Source organism: Phoenix dactylifera, chromosome 1 (assembly GCF_009389715.1).
Source record: "Phoenix dactylifera cultivar Barhee BC4 chromosome 1, palm_55x_up_171113_PBpolish2nd_filt_p, whole genome shotgun sequence".
NCBI lineage: Eukaryota > Viridiplantae > Streptophyta > Magnoliopsida > Arecales > Arecaceae > Phoenix > Phoenix dactylifera.
In genome coordinates, this window is record NC_052392.1 from 3816289 (window position 1) to 3836323 (window position 20035).

Sequence of the window (20035 nt, forward strand, 5' to 3'; positions counted from 1 at the left end):
GGCGAGAATTTTGTTTGTTGGGTGGAGCTTTCGATGTCCATACTGGCCGACGCCATTTGCGTCACGTCCAACGTTTAGAGAGTCGGAGAAATGGACTTCGTCATTAGACCCAAGGAAGTATCTCTGTTGGTCCCACTTGTGGTGATGGTCTGGTTCTATTTTGGAGTTTATGTTCTTGGTGTGATTTTATTTGAGGGAGGGGGTTAGATTTGTATGTTCCTTGAGGGACCTGTCGATTGGACCGCGATTGGACTACGTTTTGGAGGAAAAAACAAGACTAAGTCTTTGAAATCATATAATTAATATTTTAGCCGTTTTGGAAGTTTCTGGATTCATGTGATAACCGACAAGCATTTTAATGATGTTTGTTATTAAGTAAAATAGCTAATGCTATTGGTTGATTTTTTTTTTCCACCACTTAAAAACTATAGGGTATTTATTTTGATTCATTTTACAAATTTAATTAAAGTCTACATTGATTTTAAATTTGATAGAGATTTTGTCATAAAAATTCGATGTTAGTATTTCTTACAAAAAATAAGTCTCACAAAACTATAAAAATATTTATCATAACGATTATCACTCTATCCAAAATATTGATCTAAAAAAACTTTTGGATCATCCATTGAAAATTAGATTTAGCATGATTTCTTGATGTTGAAGGAAAACATGCCTTTACTTTAAATAAATAAAAAAGAAAAAGAAAGAAAGGAAAAAAAGAAACATGCCTTCTTTCCTTGCTAAAAAAAGATATTTTAGAACGTAACTTTATTCTATTCATGTGGGTATCAAATTGACATGATAGTATGTTTCTAAATATCAAGCCTAATATTTTAAAAATTATTTTGTTGCAATGACTTTAATTGACAATACTAACTAAAAGGACGTTAGTGAGTTCAAGCTGTAAATTGAAATCTTAACTTGGACACTCCAATAAATTCATAATAATGTCCAAATATAGATGCAAAAGTGAGAAATAAGTTAATAAAACAGTTCAAAACTATAAATTATGATAAAATTATTACAATCTCGGAAATAGCTGAATATAATAATACCAAATAACAGAGAATATAATTGGCATGATATACTAAGATTTAACATGGTTCATCCAAAATCTAAAATATATTCACTGAAGAGTGAGAAATTTACTTTAACATTTAGTGTGCAAGACAATTACAAGTGTTCATCTAGAGAAAATGATGGAAAAAATAACACAAAATAATAATACACAGAAAAATTCTAAAGATATTCAAAAATATTTTAAGAAATAGAGGCTCATTGCATCGATACATCGCCAATTGCCCCATATTATCTAAGAGCCTAATATTTTTCAACTATTGTTACAACAGTAGCTCCAAGATTTAGCCCATCATAACAAAGTTTCATGAGATACAGTACTTGGTATACAAGACTCATATTTAATCACATATTAGTCGAAGATTCCCTAGTAAGATCCACCACAATCCTAAGAATTTACAAACATATCAAATTCTATGGTAATTTCTTCTTCTTCTCTCTCTCATCTACTTTTCTTGTCCGTATTCTATTCTACCTTACACAATTAAGGTCAATAACCTCTTCTCCACCTATTTAGACCGAAATTCATGGGCCGAAGGACTTTCCATCCTATTTTAGCTAATACCGAATATCTCATTAGGCTTCTAAAACAATTGCACCACCTTTTTCTTTTTTTATTTTGGTGATAAGGAACATTGGGTCTTAGACTCGGTTTTTACGGTTTTCCAATAGTGGCAATAGGAGCCACTTTCCTAACAAAAAAAATCTCCTAACATAACCCCCTAACTACACTCCAAACTCATGGGAATGCACTCTTTCATGGTTTTTCTTAGTTTCTCCAAAATTCTCATTAATCGGCACGCGTTTCTTACACAAATGTCCAAGTCAAGTCGCAGTTTCTGGTCACACCAATTCGGTCACATTAGAAATGGACTTTTAGCGCTTCTTTTTTCTCTTTTGTCGCGCTCTTTTGTCGGGATATAGATAAAGGAGAGGGAAAGGAGGCTGCTTGGAAGGGGCTTCGAAAGCGTGTTGAAAGGTAATGGAAAGTGACAAATTGGATCATGTCTCCTGCTTTGCCGAGATCAAATCTGGGCTGGTATTGGTTTGCCAAGTCCAAGAGCTTCTGAGAGCCCAATCTCAGCCCAAGAAGTGAAGCTCACTGAGCCAGAATTAATTGGAGTGCAATAACTAAGCAATCTTTATTAGCTGTTGGTGCAAATTCTTGATGGTTGACTAAACCGGATCCTATACTGAAATTATTTGTGAAGACCCGTGCATGCATGCATTTAGTTCCACATAATACTTCTAACTCTGCGAATTGAGCTAGTTTCAATTTGGATTTGCCGGTTACTAGTTTCATGGCTTTTAAATTTGAGTTTCCATGCTCTAATAATAGTTCAGAATATGAGGCCTTAGCGATAGGGTTGTCTATCGCTAAAGAAATGAAGATCAAGAAGTGAAAAGTAGTTGGTGGCTTTTGGTGGAAAGCAATTTCTCAAAAAGAAAACTATTGTAACGGAGTATCATAGGTATATTTAGTTTGAATCCGGCGCCCTAACCTACCTCCTTGCCTTACTTGACTATTTTAGATCAACTACTGCAACTACTTAAGTAACTAGTTACCTCTTGCCCCATATGAAGTTTTGGGTTGTAATAGAATTTAGGTGAATGTGCCTCTTATTGGGCTACTCATGTTTACAAAGAGACCAACAGTACTGCGGATTAGGTGGCATTCTATGCAGCTCATCATTCCGGAGATTTTATCTGAAAAGACCACGTCTCTATCGCATCTTTCTTGCAAGTTTTTTTACTTTCTGACTTTTTAGGCAACATCCACATCTGTTGTGTGTGAGTCGCCGATGTACCAAAAAAATAAAAAAAAACAAAGAAAGAAAAGCCATGTTATCATAAATTATAAACCAAAATTGCTTACAAACTCTAATCAGAGAAAGAGAGAGAGTAAATAGCTGATAACTCGAGAAAAAAATCTATATCACAATACTCAAAAGCCACCATCTTCAAGCACTGGTTTGCCATTCAAAGCAGTTAACTTCTTAACAAAAAACAAACTAAAATCAATCATTTACTACAAAAAGGGAAACCATGAAGATATGTGGAAGCTCCCATCGATTGATGGATAAGCATAGGCCAGATCACCCATCATATATGGTAAGCCTTTGCAAGCTGGGCGTGGCCTGACTGCATATTCCTCACGTACATATTCTAGTGTCCGAAACAATAGCAAAAGGATCAGGTTTTTTTCCTTCCAAACTTGTAGATAGAGAATTTGAGATTGCCAAAGTAGCAAAGATAAAATCTTATATGGATGATGATGATGGGGCAAAATGGATCGTCCTGCTCAGAACAGGGATCATCCCATTCGAACCAGACAGACTTCAGCATCGACACCTCGGTCCTGCTAAGAGCCAGTTCGATCTCGGACTTCGCCAAAGGCTCAGTCGATCTCGGCCGGATTTCTCCGCTGCTACGACCTACAACAATCTCCTCTGATGCTTATAATGACATCCCAAGCCCAAGCTCAGAGCGTCCTGCTGCGTCGACTGCAAGCTAAAAAGCTCCTTCGACCGCAGGACTATACGACGACGCACCCCGGCCCAGCTCGAGGCACCCTTATGTTTGCCAACGCGCCCTGGCCGAGCTTGGGGCGCCCTATTCACCGACACACCCCAACCCGAGTTTGGTGCGCCTTTGATATTCGACGATGCGCCCCGGCCAAGTTTGGGGCGCCCTATCCAACAACGTGCCCCGACCCTCGAGCTCAGGGCACCCTACCGAGCAAACCCAGAATCGAGGAGGTTAGGCCGACCTCAGCACCTGCTCAACCGACCTCACTAAACATATGTCGTGGCCCCAGAGCGAGCCCGACCTCAACGCCCACTGGGCCAACCTTGCGAATATATGATACGACCTCTCATCGAGCTCGACTTCATCCACGACCGCATCTACGTACGTGTCTGCACCCGTATACATGGTCGTACATTATAACTTCACCGCGCCATGTTTTGTTTGCTGGCCAACGACAACCAAGGACGATGCCATGCTGCTCCAGTCATACCCTACCACACGTATCAACACCTTACCCTTCACAAGAACGGCCTACACCGTGCGCCTCAAGCAAGCTCTAGCTGCGTACCATCTGGCTAAAAGCCATTCGCTCTCATGATGTGGACCATACCTCCGCCACCTGGGCACCTTTATGGGGATTATAAATGGCCCCATTAGGTAACGCCTAAGGGACTTTTGAACTAATTAAGATCCACTCTAACTTGAGCGTCAGAGGTAGGGGTGGCAATCGGGTCGGGTCAGACATAAACGGATCGGGTCAGATGTTAAACGGGTCAGAAAAGTATAATACTGAACCTGACCTGTTTATTAAACATGTCAGAAATTACAACCTAAATCCGACCTGTTTAATAAATAGATAACCCGACCCGACCTATTTAACCTGTTTAATAAATAGGTCGGGTTGGTTTATGCTTACCCATTTAACTAAATATTACTGTAAATAACCAGAAATAAAATACTCAAAATAAAAGAGACCAATCTTTTTCGGAAGGGGCGCCGTGCTTGGTGCTTCCCTTGTCCTCCCCACCGGAAAGCTTATCGATGCTCCTCGGCCCACTTTCGCCGTCATCCACCAGGGTTTCTTCCGGCAAGAGAGAGAGAGATGGGAGGTTCGACGGAGAGAGAGAGAGCGGTGGGGGGGTTGGGGACCTTAGGGTTCCGTTCGGCAAGAGAGAGATGTGGAGAGGTTAGGAGGGTTCGATGGAGAGAGAGAGAGAGAGGTGGGAGGGTTCGACAGAGGGAGAGAGATGGGGGTTGGGGCTTTGGCAAGAGAGAGAGGGTGCCCGCTGGTTTGAAATAAAGAGATTGAGAGAGATGTGACTCACAGTTTCTCTTCCCTTCTTTTTAATTTCTCTGCTCCTTTTCTTTCGTCTTGCTCCTCAGCTCCATGGCGGCCGCAAGATTTCTTCTCCGCCGCGGCTCTTTTGCCGTCACCCGCTGCCTTCTCCCAACCCATCCGCCGCTCCCCATCGCCGTCTCGTCTATGGCAGTGCAGCTGGTCCAGAACTATGAGATCGATCTCACCGAGTAGATGGAGACCATCCCCCGGATCATAACGTAGATGGGCTTGCTCGGGTCCGAGCCATTGAAAACCTTGAGCTGTTGCGCCGTTACCTCCATCGCAGTCCATGGGCTTGCTCGGGTCCTTGCCGCGGTTGCTGTTGACAAGGAGGCGGAAGTAGTCGGCAAGGGGGAGGAGAGGGCGGAGGCGGAGGTCTGGAGGAGAGGGGGAGGAGAGGGCGGAGGCGAAGAATCCAGAGGAGAGGAGAGGAGAGACCGGGAGAGGAGAGGGGAGACTGGGAGAGGGACACTGAGGGAAGAGGGCGGCGCAGTGAAAATGTGAAATCGGGACCTAAGGATCGAAAAGTCGCGGTGAAAATTGAAATCGGGCCGAGCGATATGGATGCGGCAGGCCTTTTTTGGGCCAGAAAATCCGATCCAACCTGAATTACCCGACCCATATATTAAACGGGTTAAACGGGTCAAACATTTAAAACTTGTATCCGACCCAATTAATAAACAGGTTAAACGGGTCAACATGTTTACGATCCGAACCTATTTAGGCCAAACCCGAACCTGTTTATAGTGGGTCAAACACGGGTCGGATTGGCGTATCGGGTCATATTTTGCCACCCCTAGTCGGAGGGCCCTCACCAGAACTACCGGTGAGGCTTTGTACAGGTACGCCGTCGCACGGGAATCTCCTTTCTCCGCTCCAACCGACAGCTCCCTCCTGGCGTGGTCGCCCTCGGGCCAAATTTGAACCACAACAGAGGACATCCAATTTGGCCCCAGTTTTTTTTTTTTGTTTGCTTGTTTTTTTTTATGCCAATCTTTGCTGAGATAAGAGTGCATGGAATCATAAAAGTCGTCTGAATGATCATTCATACGGGTCCACCGATTTATTAAGCCTTGATCATTCAGACCAAGTGCCCCAACCAAACTTATCCATTAACTCCACGTATGGGGGTGATTGGACTTTGCTTTTGTTTCCTGGGGTGGAGCGATTGGCAGGGAAGAAACAGAGGAAGAACAATTAAATAGAAATAAACAATCAAGTTAAAGATTACAATTATTTGGAGAACAGGGAAAGACCAAAGTATTTGGAGAAAGATCCAAGTCATTTACAGCTGAATTGAAGGATTCTGAGTTCAAGAAGTTGCGAGCCATTAATTTAAGACTACGTGGTCTGCCGAAGAAAGAAAAGAAGTGAGATTTTCTACCTTTTTAAGTTTTGTTTTCCTGATGCAAGAAAAGAAAGTGAGATGTTGTGAAAGCAAAGAGGAAAACAAGGCAAGTAACAGAAGATCTAACAGGTCGGTGCCTCTAAGGAAGAATTAAAGGTGGTCAAAACCAATGTTGAGAACAACTTGTGTGCAAAAACCAAGTGTACATTATTTTTGGATAACTTGAATCAAAAAAAATATTCCATCAGAAAAAAAGCTTGAATCAAAATATGTTAATCACCAATTAAACTTAGTCACGTACCCCTAAAAAAAATACAGCCTACCAAAATCTCAGGGAAATCAAAATGGATGGTTCTATCAAGCCCAAATATTGGCAGGGACCCAAGCTTGGACTGTGGCACTCCTTCAGTCTACAGTGAAACCAGGGTTGGGCCCAGTACATTGAAATATTCTCGAGTGGTGGTGGAAGCGGCATCTGAGAACTTGCCACATGATATTAAATATTGAGGACATTCTGGATTGGATATCTCACTTAGGCTTGATTTTTCAGCCCGACAGGTGAGATTGGGCTAGAAATTTAAACTCGTCCTTTAAAAAGGTCGGGCCTGGGTTTGCATCGACCCAGCCCCAAACCAGCCAGGGCTCGATTATTTACACTAATAAATTTCCTCATTGGGGAAATTTGTATAACGGGAAAGCATTGGAGAGTCACAAAGCTCTGGTTTGCCTACTGAGTCTTGCCAGGCCCAGCTCTGGTTCTCCTATACAGTCTCTATTCTGCCTGTAAATAATCTCTTTTATTAATAAATTTAGAGGGAAGCACTAGGGGCAATCCAGCTCGACTCCATTCTAAATACTTGGGTTCGAAATGAGGTTCAAAATCGATCGAGCCTTCATATCCGAACTCGAGCTCAATTCGATGAAAAAAGAAAAAAATACTCAAGATCGACTCAATAAGACTCGAATATCAGCCCAGATATACTTGAACACGAGTTCGAGCTTAGATTCGAATCTCGGTCATAATTTACAACTATAGTAAAAAAAAACATAATATTATATTTTAAAATATTAATTAATAATATATATTATAAATAAAATAATAATATTATATATATATATATATATATATATATATATATATATATATATATATATATATATATATATATATATATATATATATATATATATATATATATATATATATATATATATATATATATATATATATGATTAGACTTGCCGGTCTTTGAGTTGAGTATTTTGCAGTTCGAGCTTAACTTCAAAAACTGTTCGGGCTACTCGAGTCCAACTCAGATAACTTAGATAGCTGCTCAGCTCATTTGCATCCACAGGAGCACGATGCTTCCGCAACAAAAAAAAAAAATAATAATGAAGAAGAACTTCCCAAGCCATTTACTAATGATGAATCTTTCTATGAACGGCCATCCATTGACTAAACATGAATCTTGATCCATATCAACCAATTTAACTGAATAAACGGCCGCTGCCAGCAAAATTCTGACATCCCAAATCCGCATTGGGAACTACCCAATCCATTTGCTTCCTCGATGCCTCCTCCCTTCTTCGCCTTTGCCGCTTCTCTTCCCTCCCCTTCTCTCCTCCCGCCCGATCACCGCCGGTCCCTCCGGACCATCAAAACCCTCGTGGAGTCCACCGCCGGGAGCCGCCCGGCCTCCGCCCTCCCACCTCCGATCGAATCCCTCCGCCGCGGCAATTGGGTCAAGCTCATCTGCGGCGCCAGCTTCGAGGTAAACCCACTTCAAAGATCCAATCTTTCTCCCCCTAAAAAAACCCTAGAAACCCTATTGAAGATTCTCCTTTCTTGGCTTCTTCTTACCCCTTTCCATCCATAGGATGCAGTCGATGTAAGGAATTTATCCCTCGTCTTCACTCTTGCTGGAGGTAATCTCACAAAACCCTAGCAAAACTTTGTATTTTGATTTGTTTATGGATTTGGTTTGGTCATATTTGAAGAAAGGAGGTGGTTTGATTGGCGGTGGGGATTTTGCAGTGGATTGTATCGATTGTGCTGCCGATGCATCGGTGGTGAATGCAGTGAACGAGGGGATTGATGCTGCAATGTCGATTGCTGCAGTACAGAGGCCGTGGGTGATGATTAGTGTCAATGATGACAAAGAAGACCTTCATTTCCGCAAAGCTGGTGAATTGCGAAGTCTTTTGATGCTTAATCCTAGTTTTCCTTTTATCTGTCCTGGATTTCATCCCGAAACCCCCTCCCCCTTTTAGCTATCTTTATTTCAATATTATGTTCCAGTGACATATTTAGATATTGTTTGATATTTAGGGAGTGAAGCTGCAATTTTTTATGGCAAATTCTGATGCCTCCATGGGTTATTGAATTTCTGAAAAAAATAGAATCTAATGAGCAGATGCTATCTGATTGTAGGAAGAGATAATTTTGTCCAAACATTTTATGAATTTTTTTCTCCTCCTGTGCTAAATGATACTCCTCTGAGAATATAAATAAATAATCATTCTTTACCTCCACTAGAGGGATCCATTATGCCCTCCATGGTCTATATCATCTTTTCATCTTCAACATCTTCTCTCCTGGTTCTGTCTATCACTCGTGTTTACTATTGCACTAACACTCAAACTTTAAGTAAAATAAATCAATTGCATTTGAGGAGACAAAATTCGTTGTAGACACACTTTTTTATGTCTTATCTAGCTTATTAATTCTGATTCTCCTAAAACGAGTGATGTTCGAGCATATATGGTTTACAAAGGAGGTCCAATAATTTTAGGTCGGTGTTTAGTTGCTATTAGGTGGACTTATTGAGTCGTGGGTGGGGAAACCTTGTTTGAGGAATTATTTGTTTGATTTAGTGATCTTTTTACGTTAATTGTGGAAGGATGTTTACATCCATGAATTATCAGATAATATCATAAAATTTTCTTTCTTTTTCTTTTTCTCCCTTTCAGTAATATCGAAAATCAGGGCAGAGGACTAGCCCCTATTTCATATTGTGTTGAATTTCTTAAGCATTGAGCATTCCACCTTGATGCTTTCACTTGATCAAAGCATGGATTTGCCTAGATCAACCTCTTGAATCTTCACCTTAGACCTGAGTTTACTCTTAGATAATCTATTGATCTTAGTTGACTGTTCGAGTTTTATGGAGTCTTTTAACAATATCAGAAATGCACTAATAACACATAGTTTATCTTGTTAATTGTTTGGCTTATAAGGAGTCAGTTTTTGAGTTGGATGATATAGAGATTGTGAACAGAAATGGTTGCTAAGGTTGTCTTGAGTCCATATTTTCCATTGTCAGTTGTTCACTATCATCCCATTAGTTTCTTGTCTCTCCTTTCCTATGTTCCATCTATTTTTATTTCTCTAACATCAACTTTCTTTCTTGTTCTTCTTTCCTTTGTGCATATTTTACCCCAATTTTCTCAAATATGCTATATAATAATCTATGCTTAATTATAACCATGAGATATTGAAAAAATAAATTACATATTCTAAGCCTCAAGTTTTCGCTCGTCCAGAGTTTGACCCTGGGGATTGCCCACCTGATTGTGAAAGACCATGTGAAGTGGTTTGCCCTGCTAATGCAATATCATTGAAGAGGGTGACAGTTGGAAATGAACTTGCAGGCAATGCTTATGCATCGGGTAAATTTCAGGTGTTGATATTTTGTGTCTTCGTTGCAATTTTTATCATTCTCCTTCTGCTATTGCTTTTTAGCTGACTTACGCCTTGTGCAGGGTGGAGTGATAACAGAACGCTGCTATGGGTGTGGGCGATGCTTTTCAGTTTGCCCCTATGACAAAATAAGTGGGTAGAGCCTATTTAGTCCTTTGTTTCCTTCAGAGACAATATTTCCTGGATGCTTATGCTTGATGCTATAGGACATACAAAGCATTTGTTAGATGTCTTGATAGAAAGATTGTTGCTTTCCTTCTGACATTTTGACTAAGTTCCATTTATGTACTCTATTATTATTGTTATTGCTATTGTTATTGTTATATCTTTTCTTTTGACATATTGCTATTTCTTTCTCATACCTCATAAAAAGTATAAATTTATTTAAATAATTCCAGGAGCTATGACATATGTTAGGGATCCTACTACTACTACTGAGCTTCTGAAGAGAAATGATGTGGATGCTATAGAGATACACACTAGCGGAAGGTAAAATTTTAGTCATTATTTTCTCATTTTTTAAAGAAGCCTTAAGAGGGAATTTGATTATTTTTATCTTGTTTTATTACCATTTTGATTATGTGTTCTAACTAATTTGATATTTAAAACTTTTATAGGTGCACTGATTTGTTCAATGAGCTTTGGAATAGATTGGTTGATTCAATTGACCATGTGAAGTTAGTAGCAGTAAGTTACTGCCTTAGTTTAATGAGTAATAATTTATTTCTGGCAATGTATTCCAATTTGCCAAAAGGTAAGATGCAAATACAGTTTCTTTGAAATAAAAATTGCGACCATGGTCGGCCATGAGTCCCCACCTTGCAGCAATGCAATCACAAAAATGTTTTACTTGATAATTCCTTAAGCCATAGCAATACTACAGATCTAATTCATATTGATACTACAGCACTGCAATCCATAGTAATACAACTTCATTTCAAACTACAATCAAGACTTTTTATGCTTTATATGATCCAAGATTCTAACAAAATGCTAATTGGACAGGAACATTCTGTGAAAGAATTCTGGAATTTATAACCGTAAATTTTTAAAAGTTTTAAGGGTCGTGGTAAACTTGTTCATGCAAAACTTAGGAGGAAATTAGATGATCCATTTGATAGGACCCCTCAGCTTTACACCCTATGTCCCTATTTCAAATCCTAAACGTGTAGTATGATCTTACACATGATAAAAAGAGAACGGGAAGTAAATAGTAAGTCTTAATTGACAAGTTGTAAATGGATCCTAACTTCATAGATTAAGTGTAAAACATGATACCATGAGTGCAATGTGGCTGCTAGAGCATGGAGAGGTGTTATTACTTTCATTTTCAAGCATTTTTGAGTAGAAACTAAGTGGTAAAACCTATACGTGCCCATTTTTTGCTTGAGTTTATGCAATCATATTGGATAAAAAAACTTATTTTGTGGACACTTTTCTTAGCTTCTTCCCTTATGTGATGCCGTGCCATTCAAGCCCTGTAAGTGCAAATGCTGTAGATTGGTCGACAGTTCTTGGTGCTTATTTCAAGTTCAATTGTGCGAAAATTAGACAGCCAGGTGTCTCAACTTTGTACTGCAGAAAGTGTGCAAATGGTGCTGACTACCTTATTTATCCTTTCCTTTGATCTACTTTCCTTTCATCATTGCTCTTGCTTGTTTTAGCTACCCTTCCACATCACTTAAAATTGTATGGAAACAGCACGAACCACGATGCGTTGTACCATAGTAATCTCTCATTTCTTTGATTCATTGTATTTTGCTTATGCTCAGTTTGTCCTTTGTATCAACAATGCATTCTTCTCTTTGTATACTGTCAAAAGGCTTTTAGTGGCTTGTGGATGAGGGAATCTGGAAGAAAATACTGCAGAGGTCCAATTGGGTGATGAAGAAAGCCCTTTTGTAGAAACCCCTGCATAAGCAAGAAGCAGGGCAAATTTCTTTTCTTTTTTTCTGAAAACATCATACTTCTTCCATTTCCTTGTCTTCTTTATATGGCATTTTATATGTAATTTGGGTTTTATCTCTTAATTTTCAGTTGTGATGCTTGAACAATACTCTCATAAGTTCTAGTTCAAGTTATTAAGTGAATATGGATTCACAATTTATCTGGATGATTAGATTGTTCCATTTGAATCCTCTTTTAGGGCTGAGCCTGAACTCGATGTTAAAGAACAGATAGTGAAATTTATTCAAATGGGAAAGAAAATCACTTGACTTTTTCTGTATTTATTATGAACATACCCGGTATAATATTATAAACTTTCATTTTGCAGGTTAGCTTGCCTGATGCAGGTGAATCAACTGTTGCTGTGATGAAAATGATATACTCAATAATGGAGTCTCATCTTCAGTGCTACAATTTATGGCAGGTCAGATCTTTGATAGCAAAATTGAATTCGATAATATTTATCAGTATTATTGATAACACATTTGGAAATATCTTCAATACTGTTAATACTTACCTCCAATGCAGAAGATTCTAATCAGATATATCAAAAGTTTAGGACTGGAGAAGTTAAGAGATGTTGAAATTGAAGATTTCTTTGCTGTCTATTAAGAAAAAAACACAAATGGCTTTAGAAGTTCTTATCATGGCACATAATCTTTGCCTCAAACTTTAGAGTAAGATTGTACTTCTAGTTTGCTTTAGGCAATTTTAATTAGAAAAGAATGAATGGAATTACTGCCATATCCCTCATTTTCTTTCCTGTTTGGAAAAATAAAGGCATTTTCTTGGAAAAACTCTTTGTCTAGTTGAGGAGAACTGCTCTTCCCCATGGTAGTAAGGATGCAAACTAATTCGTCTCCTTGATATCTAACCCAAACCCAGACCCAGAAAGAACTGATCCAACCCAACCATAATGGGTCAGGTTGGTTCTAAATCTGGACTCCACTTATATATAGGGTTGCAATTGGACTTTTTTTTTTTTGGACCTGACACCAACACAATCCAATGTGGAATAATATGTGGACTAGAATGGGTAGGTAACTCCTTGATCCACCTGGATCCAACAATACCCAACCGAACCCATATAGGTAAATAACTGTATAGATAGACATATATTTAATCAATTTACATCAATGACTGATTTTGAGCTAACTAGAAAGCAAAAGGGTCTAGTGAAATTTCCTAATACTTATAGGGCAAATATATTATCATTTTAGTACCTAAATAACCATACCTAACTAATTTCTGTTGGTATCTTGAAGCTTTTTACCCCAGAATATACCCCAACCCTGAACCCAGCCCGAATGAAACCCCTAAAATATGTGGTTGGATTTGGATCTAGACTGGTCCAAGTGAACCCATTTTCTGCATTGGATCATAAAAATAACTGTTAGAATGGGCTGGGCTGGATATAGTTTTGGACCCAGATTAAAATGGGATTGGATCTAGATGAAGCAAATCATGGACCCAACTTACCAACATGCAGTGGTACAAGGTGGTATGAGAGGTGAAGAGAGAAAAGAAAAGGAAGCCTAGAAACAGAAGAAATGAAGTAAAACGATTGGAGATTAAAAGAAAGGTAGTTTTTTTAAAAATATTTGCAAGATAGATGTCATTTAGCTATTTTTATATGCTTAATAATTATGTACAGACATGAAAATATGTCATGTAAACATTTGTGTGCCAAACATATTTCACACATTTGAAACACCTAAAGTAAGACATCTAATTGCCATTTTACTTCCATTCCCGTCATGTCCATTGTGCTCTGGCTGTTATCATTCTATTTGATCCAACAATGGTCATCAACATATCAATTTGTACTGATGTAGTTATAGATATTCATGCGTCTTTTCAGTTCTCAATTCATCAGTTGATGTTGAGCCTTTCTGCTTATCAATTCCCTAGGGGCGCTTAAGTTTGCTTATTTTCTTGTATGCATTTTGGCTCTCCTTATTTTAATCAATACACACCATTGTAAACATATGCTTTGTTGTCATAGTTGGATGGGCGGCCCATGAGTGGAGACATTGGTGGAGGTGCAACAAGAGAAGCAATTGCCTTTGCAGTTCATTTGGCTTCCACATTGGACAAGCCTCATGGTAGATATATGGCATAACATGTGTTGAATTAAGAGATATCTGATTACACCTTTTCTCCTAAGATTATTAATTTTAAATTTGACTCTGTAGGTTTTTATCAACTTGCTGGTGGCACTAATTCTCATACAATAAATCATTTAAAAAAAATGGGTCTTTTCCAGACAACTGCCATCTCTGGTAATCACTTTGGTTCTTCTAGAAACTGACATATGTTATATGATTCTCATGAAATTTCTGATAAACTGCTATCAGGTGTTTGAGAAACGAACTGCATTTGTTACCAATTGTTAATGTTGGAATTTTGAGCAGTGATAAATGTTAGGATGCAAGTTTCTTATTGCTGCATGCTTTAAGCTTTTTTGTTGATGTTCTAGTCAATGATATCATTTGCAATCCCAAGGCTGTGGAACAGACCCAGCTTTTACCCATTGAATGATAAAACTAATGGACCACAGTGGAGGGTATTTTGCTTTGGCAAACTAAAAGAGAGCAAATATTCAAAATCTGATTAAGTTATTTATTCTAATTCTAACTTTTAGATGTAAGCAATAGCAGCAAGCAGATCATACACTTGCTGTCTTGATTGTGGAATGATGAACTAATTCTTTTGGTTTTTTAAATTTTTGCAGGGCACTCTTCAGATATAAGTGGTGCAGCTCAATCAACAGGTTCCGAACAAGCTTTGATTGGTGGAATAGCTTATGGCGGCTATGCGCGGAAGGTTTCATTTTCTTCTACTGAAAGCAATTTTTTTAAGCAAATTATTCATAATTAAACCTTTTGTTTTGCTAATTGATATTGAAGATAAACCTATTGCCGTTCATTATATATCTATTTTCCTGCAGTATTGTTTTTGGCTGTTGCATTGCTTCCTTTTCTTATAGCTACCTTTCTTTCTTGATAAGTTGATCTGGTAAACTAATGTTTAGATTGACAGAATTGCATTAATATGATACAACAATTTGAGTGCCAAAAGCCTCTCCACTTTTTGAGGAAGATTTATGTTAATTTGTTGTTGGAAATTAAACACTCAAAGCTGACTTTTCCCAACAACTGTGAGGTTGTGTCTCAGGAAAGTGAAGATATAACCTACTTCTTAGGCACACCTGCCAAAACACATGATGAGTAACTATAAGTTATCTCCTCAATTTGATAGTGGAAGATCAGTGCCTTACTGCTTTTTATATTAATTATCAATGACTAAGCAATCAACTCAACTTCTGCAGTTCTGCTAGCAACCAGATTTCTCTCACGAGGAGTGAACATATATTATCCAAAACAGACAGACATACAGTGGCTAAGCAGTAAGGAATAAAAATTGGGTGTTCAGTTTTGAACTTTTAAAAAATATTATCCATCTAATTAAGGATGACCTTAGGGGCCAAATACGTGGGAAGAAAATTTGGTCATAAGCCAATGATCAAGCAAAACTCAAAATCCAAGCATGGTCTCCTTTGGCTCATTTTGATCTTTTGAGCTCTATTATTATCCTTATCTTTCCAAAGAACCGGAGTTTCTTGGTCAACAGTCTCAGCAAATATCATGTGTGGTGGCAGGATTATCTTAAGACTTTTTTTTATTGATCTGTGATTTTTAAAAAGATTAAAATGGTTTTAGATATGATTTGTGACTGGGGAAGGAGGTAAGATGATATCATGCCAGCATATATAAGGGGGGTGACTTGAAGTCCAGGTGCTCATTTAAATGTTCAACATTCAAAGGAGCTTTACGAACAGCAACTGACATGGAAACGTGTGGTAAAAAAAATGAGCTATAATAGCTGATTTTTAAACTTTTCATGGGCAAAATATTATGGGTTTATTTTGCTTATATATCCATGTGCTGTTACAGTTATATGTGTTTTGCTTGTTATTCGACCATCTAATGTTGTACATATAATTTCAAGATCTGTTGAATTTTTTATTTGAAATACTAATCAGATGCACAGAGCTGCCTTTTCTAAAATTATACTTAAAAGTCCTGCTTTACCAATTTGCTGCAGATTGTTGGAAGAGTCTTGCACAAAATGCCAACCCAACATGGCCATGCGAAAATTGAAGATTATCCAGAGCATTTCTTGGAGGCACTTCAAGAAGCCTTAACATTGGTTGGGCCTGTGAAGTGCTACAGCATGCCTTTTGTTTTGCCTGAACAGATGATTTCTATGTGAGGTAAAAATCCGTGCCTGCGCATTTGAAGGGAAGTCTTATTAAAACATGATGCTCCCTGGCTATCATTTGTGCTTCTGTGGGTATTTGTAGCTGTAAATCTACTTTTTAATTTAACATCATTTCACAAATCTAATACGTGCTCACTAGCTTACCATACTAATGCGGAGAACCCGTATGGAACTTCTTATTGCTTGGCACTAGCTTTGTAAACAAAAAACAGAAAATGCAAAATCTTTTTGCTACTGTAGTTCTTGAATAGTTTAGAATTTTAATATAAAATAATAATCCACACCTCTGTTACTGTTTCACTACTTTTATATATCAAAAACATGAAATGACATTGTTTACAATACCGCCATAGCATTTCTTATAAACATAATAAAATGAGTAACCATATGAGAATGTTACATTAAAATTCCATGAAGTTGCCCCTCTCACCGAAACCGTACATTTTCATGTGCCATTTTCACAATCATCCTCAATGCATGGTTTTGACATTTTTGCTCTACACATTTTTAATCGCTGGATGAGTAGAACAACACATAAAATGCAATTTATGTACTTTACCCTAGATTTACTTTTAAATGAAAACACCATTAGAACAATTTCCATGTTTCTACTGGCCAAACAAATGGCTATTCCTGACAAGTAGAAGCCAACTCTCAGTTGAAACTTCGGTGCTAGCAAAAGAAAATGCATGGGAAAAGGGTCTTGGGATTACTAAAGGAGTCCAAATCCATGGCATCAAGTGTAAAATTTGTAAAAGTAGACAATGGCCAATTATGTTGTAAAAGTTCAGGACCACAAACAATTCATGGCAAGTATATGCATTCATTCCAAATAAAAAGATATCTATTACACATTTTGCAAAACATTACAGAAGATGAAAAATGAAAAAAAAAAAGAGAAAACTTTAATACATTATTATTTCTCTTTTGCTATGGTTCCTGGTCGCATCCATCTTGTCCCGTTCTGCTATGCTTCCTGATCTCACAGGATGACTGGAAGAAGGATCTTCACTCCATTACTTCCTTTCTAATCTGCGTACAGAACGATCTGTATAAACTGCAGGTGGTCACAACAAATTTGATCAAGTGTAAAAGGAAATGAGAAATCATCCACAATTAAAATGGAATCCTATTCCATTTCTTAAGTTTTTATTACCAAAACTATTCACACTATCCTATTCTTCTTAAATAATAATTATCAAAAAGTAGTTAAAGGATCATGTTAATACTGAATTTACCAGACGATGTTCTTATATCATTGCCAATGTTAGTTATATGTGTATTATTTCATACTTGCATGGAAATGCTTGTGGTTTAGGGTTCATTCCGCCAAGCGTGCATCGTTGGGGTTAAATTCTCCTTTTGTATGATATGAACCCCCCAAAATATGTAAATAATGTTAAGGATCGGAATGGGTTTAATCAACTTATGGTGGGTCGGTTGTAAGGCTGTAAATAGGTCAGGTTGATCCGTGACCCGACCCGACCCATTTTGGAGGACCCGTGGGGATGGATCGGGTCCTAAAATTGGACCCGTTTAATTTTTCGGATCGGATCCGGGTTTGCTGAATTCGGACCCGATCCGATCCGCTTCGATCTGAATTTGTAAAATTATTTGGGCCCGCGGGGATACAAACATAAGTTCTAAAGTCCTCGATGGATTAATCCAACCCGGATCCGAATTTTTTTGGTTGGGTCCGGGTTATATGTGGACCCAACCTGAATGACTTGTTGGATCAAAAATTGTGGCGGTGAACTCGACCCAATCTTTTATCGAGTCAGGTCTAGGTCCAAAATTAGGATCCAAATAAGAAATCGGATCGGGACCCCTTTGCACCCCTACTCGGTGGTACATTTTTTTCTTTTGAAAGTTGAAAGACAGGGAGGGAGAACCACCGATACTTTTTAGTTACTCATTCCATATTTTTGGGATGCATTATCGGAAAACAGAATCCAAAACCACTGCTTGCTAGAGAGGTGTGAAGTGTGATCTTGAGCACAAGTCCCTGTTCATGGCTCAATTGTGCAGTCTAGTGAGTGTTTTGAGTGTTTTTGAGTTTTTTCTCAACTAGCATTGCATGTAGCCTATTAGATAGTCATTTCTTGTGTGATGTGCATGTGTTGATTGATTGGATCATCAACATAATCCATTTGCTTTTTATAATACTTGTAAAGCCCATTTGTCTTTGTCCAAGCGATAAGTTTTTGGAAGTATAGGGCGTAATGAAGAAATCAATCGCATGACTAAAAAGTTTAAGAGGGATCCTTGCACCTACAAATTAAGTTTCCTACTCTAAGAATTAAGATAGTGGAAACGAATAGAAACGAAGTAATGCTTCAAAGCTCCCATTACACACACACACACACAAACAGTTCTTCAAAGTGTTTTTCATAGAAAGATGATTCAGTATCCCTAAAAGACCAAAATAATCCGCTCCAGACCTTCTTGGCATCCTTGAATTTTCTTTATTCTCTTAACTCCATCATTTAGATTCTTTATTGAAGGTAGAAGATTTTTGGATAGTAGAGAAGGGCATCCAAACAAGCTCTTAGGTTTTACTTGCTGCCTCATTAGTAGTCTAATATGGGTGTATATCATGTCTAGGTCCGGATCTTTATTTGCACTGATATGTAGCAAGTTACTTTGAATATTCCTTGTGTGGTTGCTAAGACTGCATTTTACTAAAAATAACAGGATAATTTATTCCTAATCTACTTTATTTGAAGTAAATCACTCCATCTTGTAAGAAATAAATAACCCTAGAATTTGCTGGGCTAATGCGAAATAAATGGAATAAAAACAGTTATTCCCATTTTATTCTAGAACCAAAGACGTTCAAAGTTTCATCTATTTTGAAATGTTAGCAACTTGGAAGCCATATGCCAAAAATCTTCATCCTTGTACTCCGTCTACATTCTTCTTTCAATAATAAAAACATATCATGGAGAGGCAAACAAACATAGCACATTGGCTGAAAACAGCAATGTAGATTACATATTTATGGCGTAATTACATCCATCTATGCTTCTTTTTTTTCCGCATCAATCTATATATATATATATATATATATATATATATATATATATATGTATGTACGTAGGAAGATAGAGAGAGAGAGAGAGAGGAAGAGAAAGACTTCGCTACACTCGATTGGATCTCCAACTCAGATTTAGTCAACTCTGAATTGGATGACGAGGGTTCCATATTGTATATTGCTTGCATGCAAAAGATCATGTGCTTTGGAGATTCCTAGCCCATGTATTAATAGGCCAAGAAAATTGGATAGTTTAGATAATACAAAATAGTCGTGTTTTTTTTTTTTTTTTTTCTGACCACTTGATGTAGGGAACTCCAAATATGTGTAAATGGTTTAAAGGTAGTAGGTCATATCTAGAGCTAGTCAAATACTGAGCTGAGATAGGTTCTACAATAAAAATTAGTCTTGATGCCTATGCCTAGATCTAGCCTGGCCCAATCTTGAAGCCAATCCTAGGTCGATCCACTGGTCCAACATCTGTTTGTATATGTATACATATGTGAGAATATTTAGTTTATTTACTATTTCATTATAATATATAACTAATTCATTATAGTATTTACTATTTATATATATTAATTCACATTATATATATATATATAAATTTTTGGGTTGGGTTGGATCATTTTTATAATTTTTCTAGACACAACTTTGCCGATGCCCATCCTATATTTTTATTGCTCAAGCTCGCAAAATTTTATGTTTTTCTGATCTCTTATTAACACCAATCATATTCAACTATTTTGATCATCAATTTAAAATTTTATCATCTAA

At 37.7% G+C, this 20035-nt stretch overlaps 1 protein-coding gene across 1 annotated transcript; it reads left to right on the forward strand.

The window, feature by feature from the left end:
- Positions 1-7710: 7710 nt before the first annotated feature.
- LOC103721027 lies at positions 7711-16511 on the forward strand. The gene is made up of 12 exons (XM_039124251.1): positions 7711-8065; positions 8171-8219; positions 8329-8478; positions 9837-9973; positions 10056-10125; positions 10392-10482; positions 10611-10680; positions 12269-12364; positions 13946-14045; positions 14136-14222; positions 14675-14766; positions 16048-16511. The coding sequence occupies exons 1-12, from the start codon at positions 7865-7867 to the stop codon at positions 16213-16215; spliced, it is 1311 nt and encodes a 436-aa protein (XP_038980179.1). The 5' UTR covers positions 7711-7864; the 3' UTR covers positions 16216-16511.
- Positions 16512-20035: the final 3524 nt, after the last annotated feature.

Coding starts and splice junctions, on each gene's coding strand:
- LOC103721027 (XM_039124251.1), top strand. CDS start 7,865: ATGCCTCCTCCCTTCTTCGCCTTTGCCGCTTCTCTTCCCTCCCCTTCT. Junction 10,483..10,610: donor GAGATACACACTAGCGGAAG/GTAAAATTTTAG, acceptor AAACTTTTATAG/GTGCACTGATTTGTTCAATG. Junction 14,046..14,135: donor CACATTGGACAAGCCTCATG/GTAGATATATGG, acceptor TTGACTCTGTAG/GTTTTTATCAACTTGCTGGT.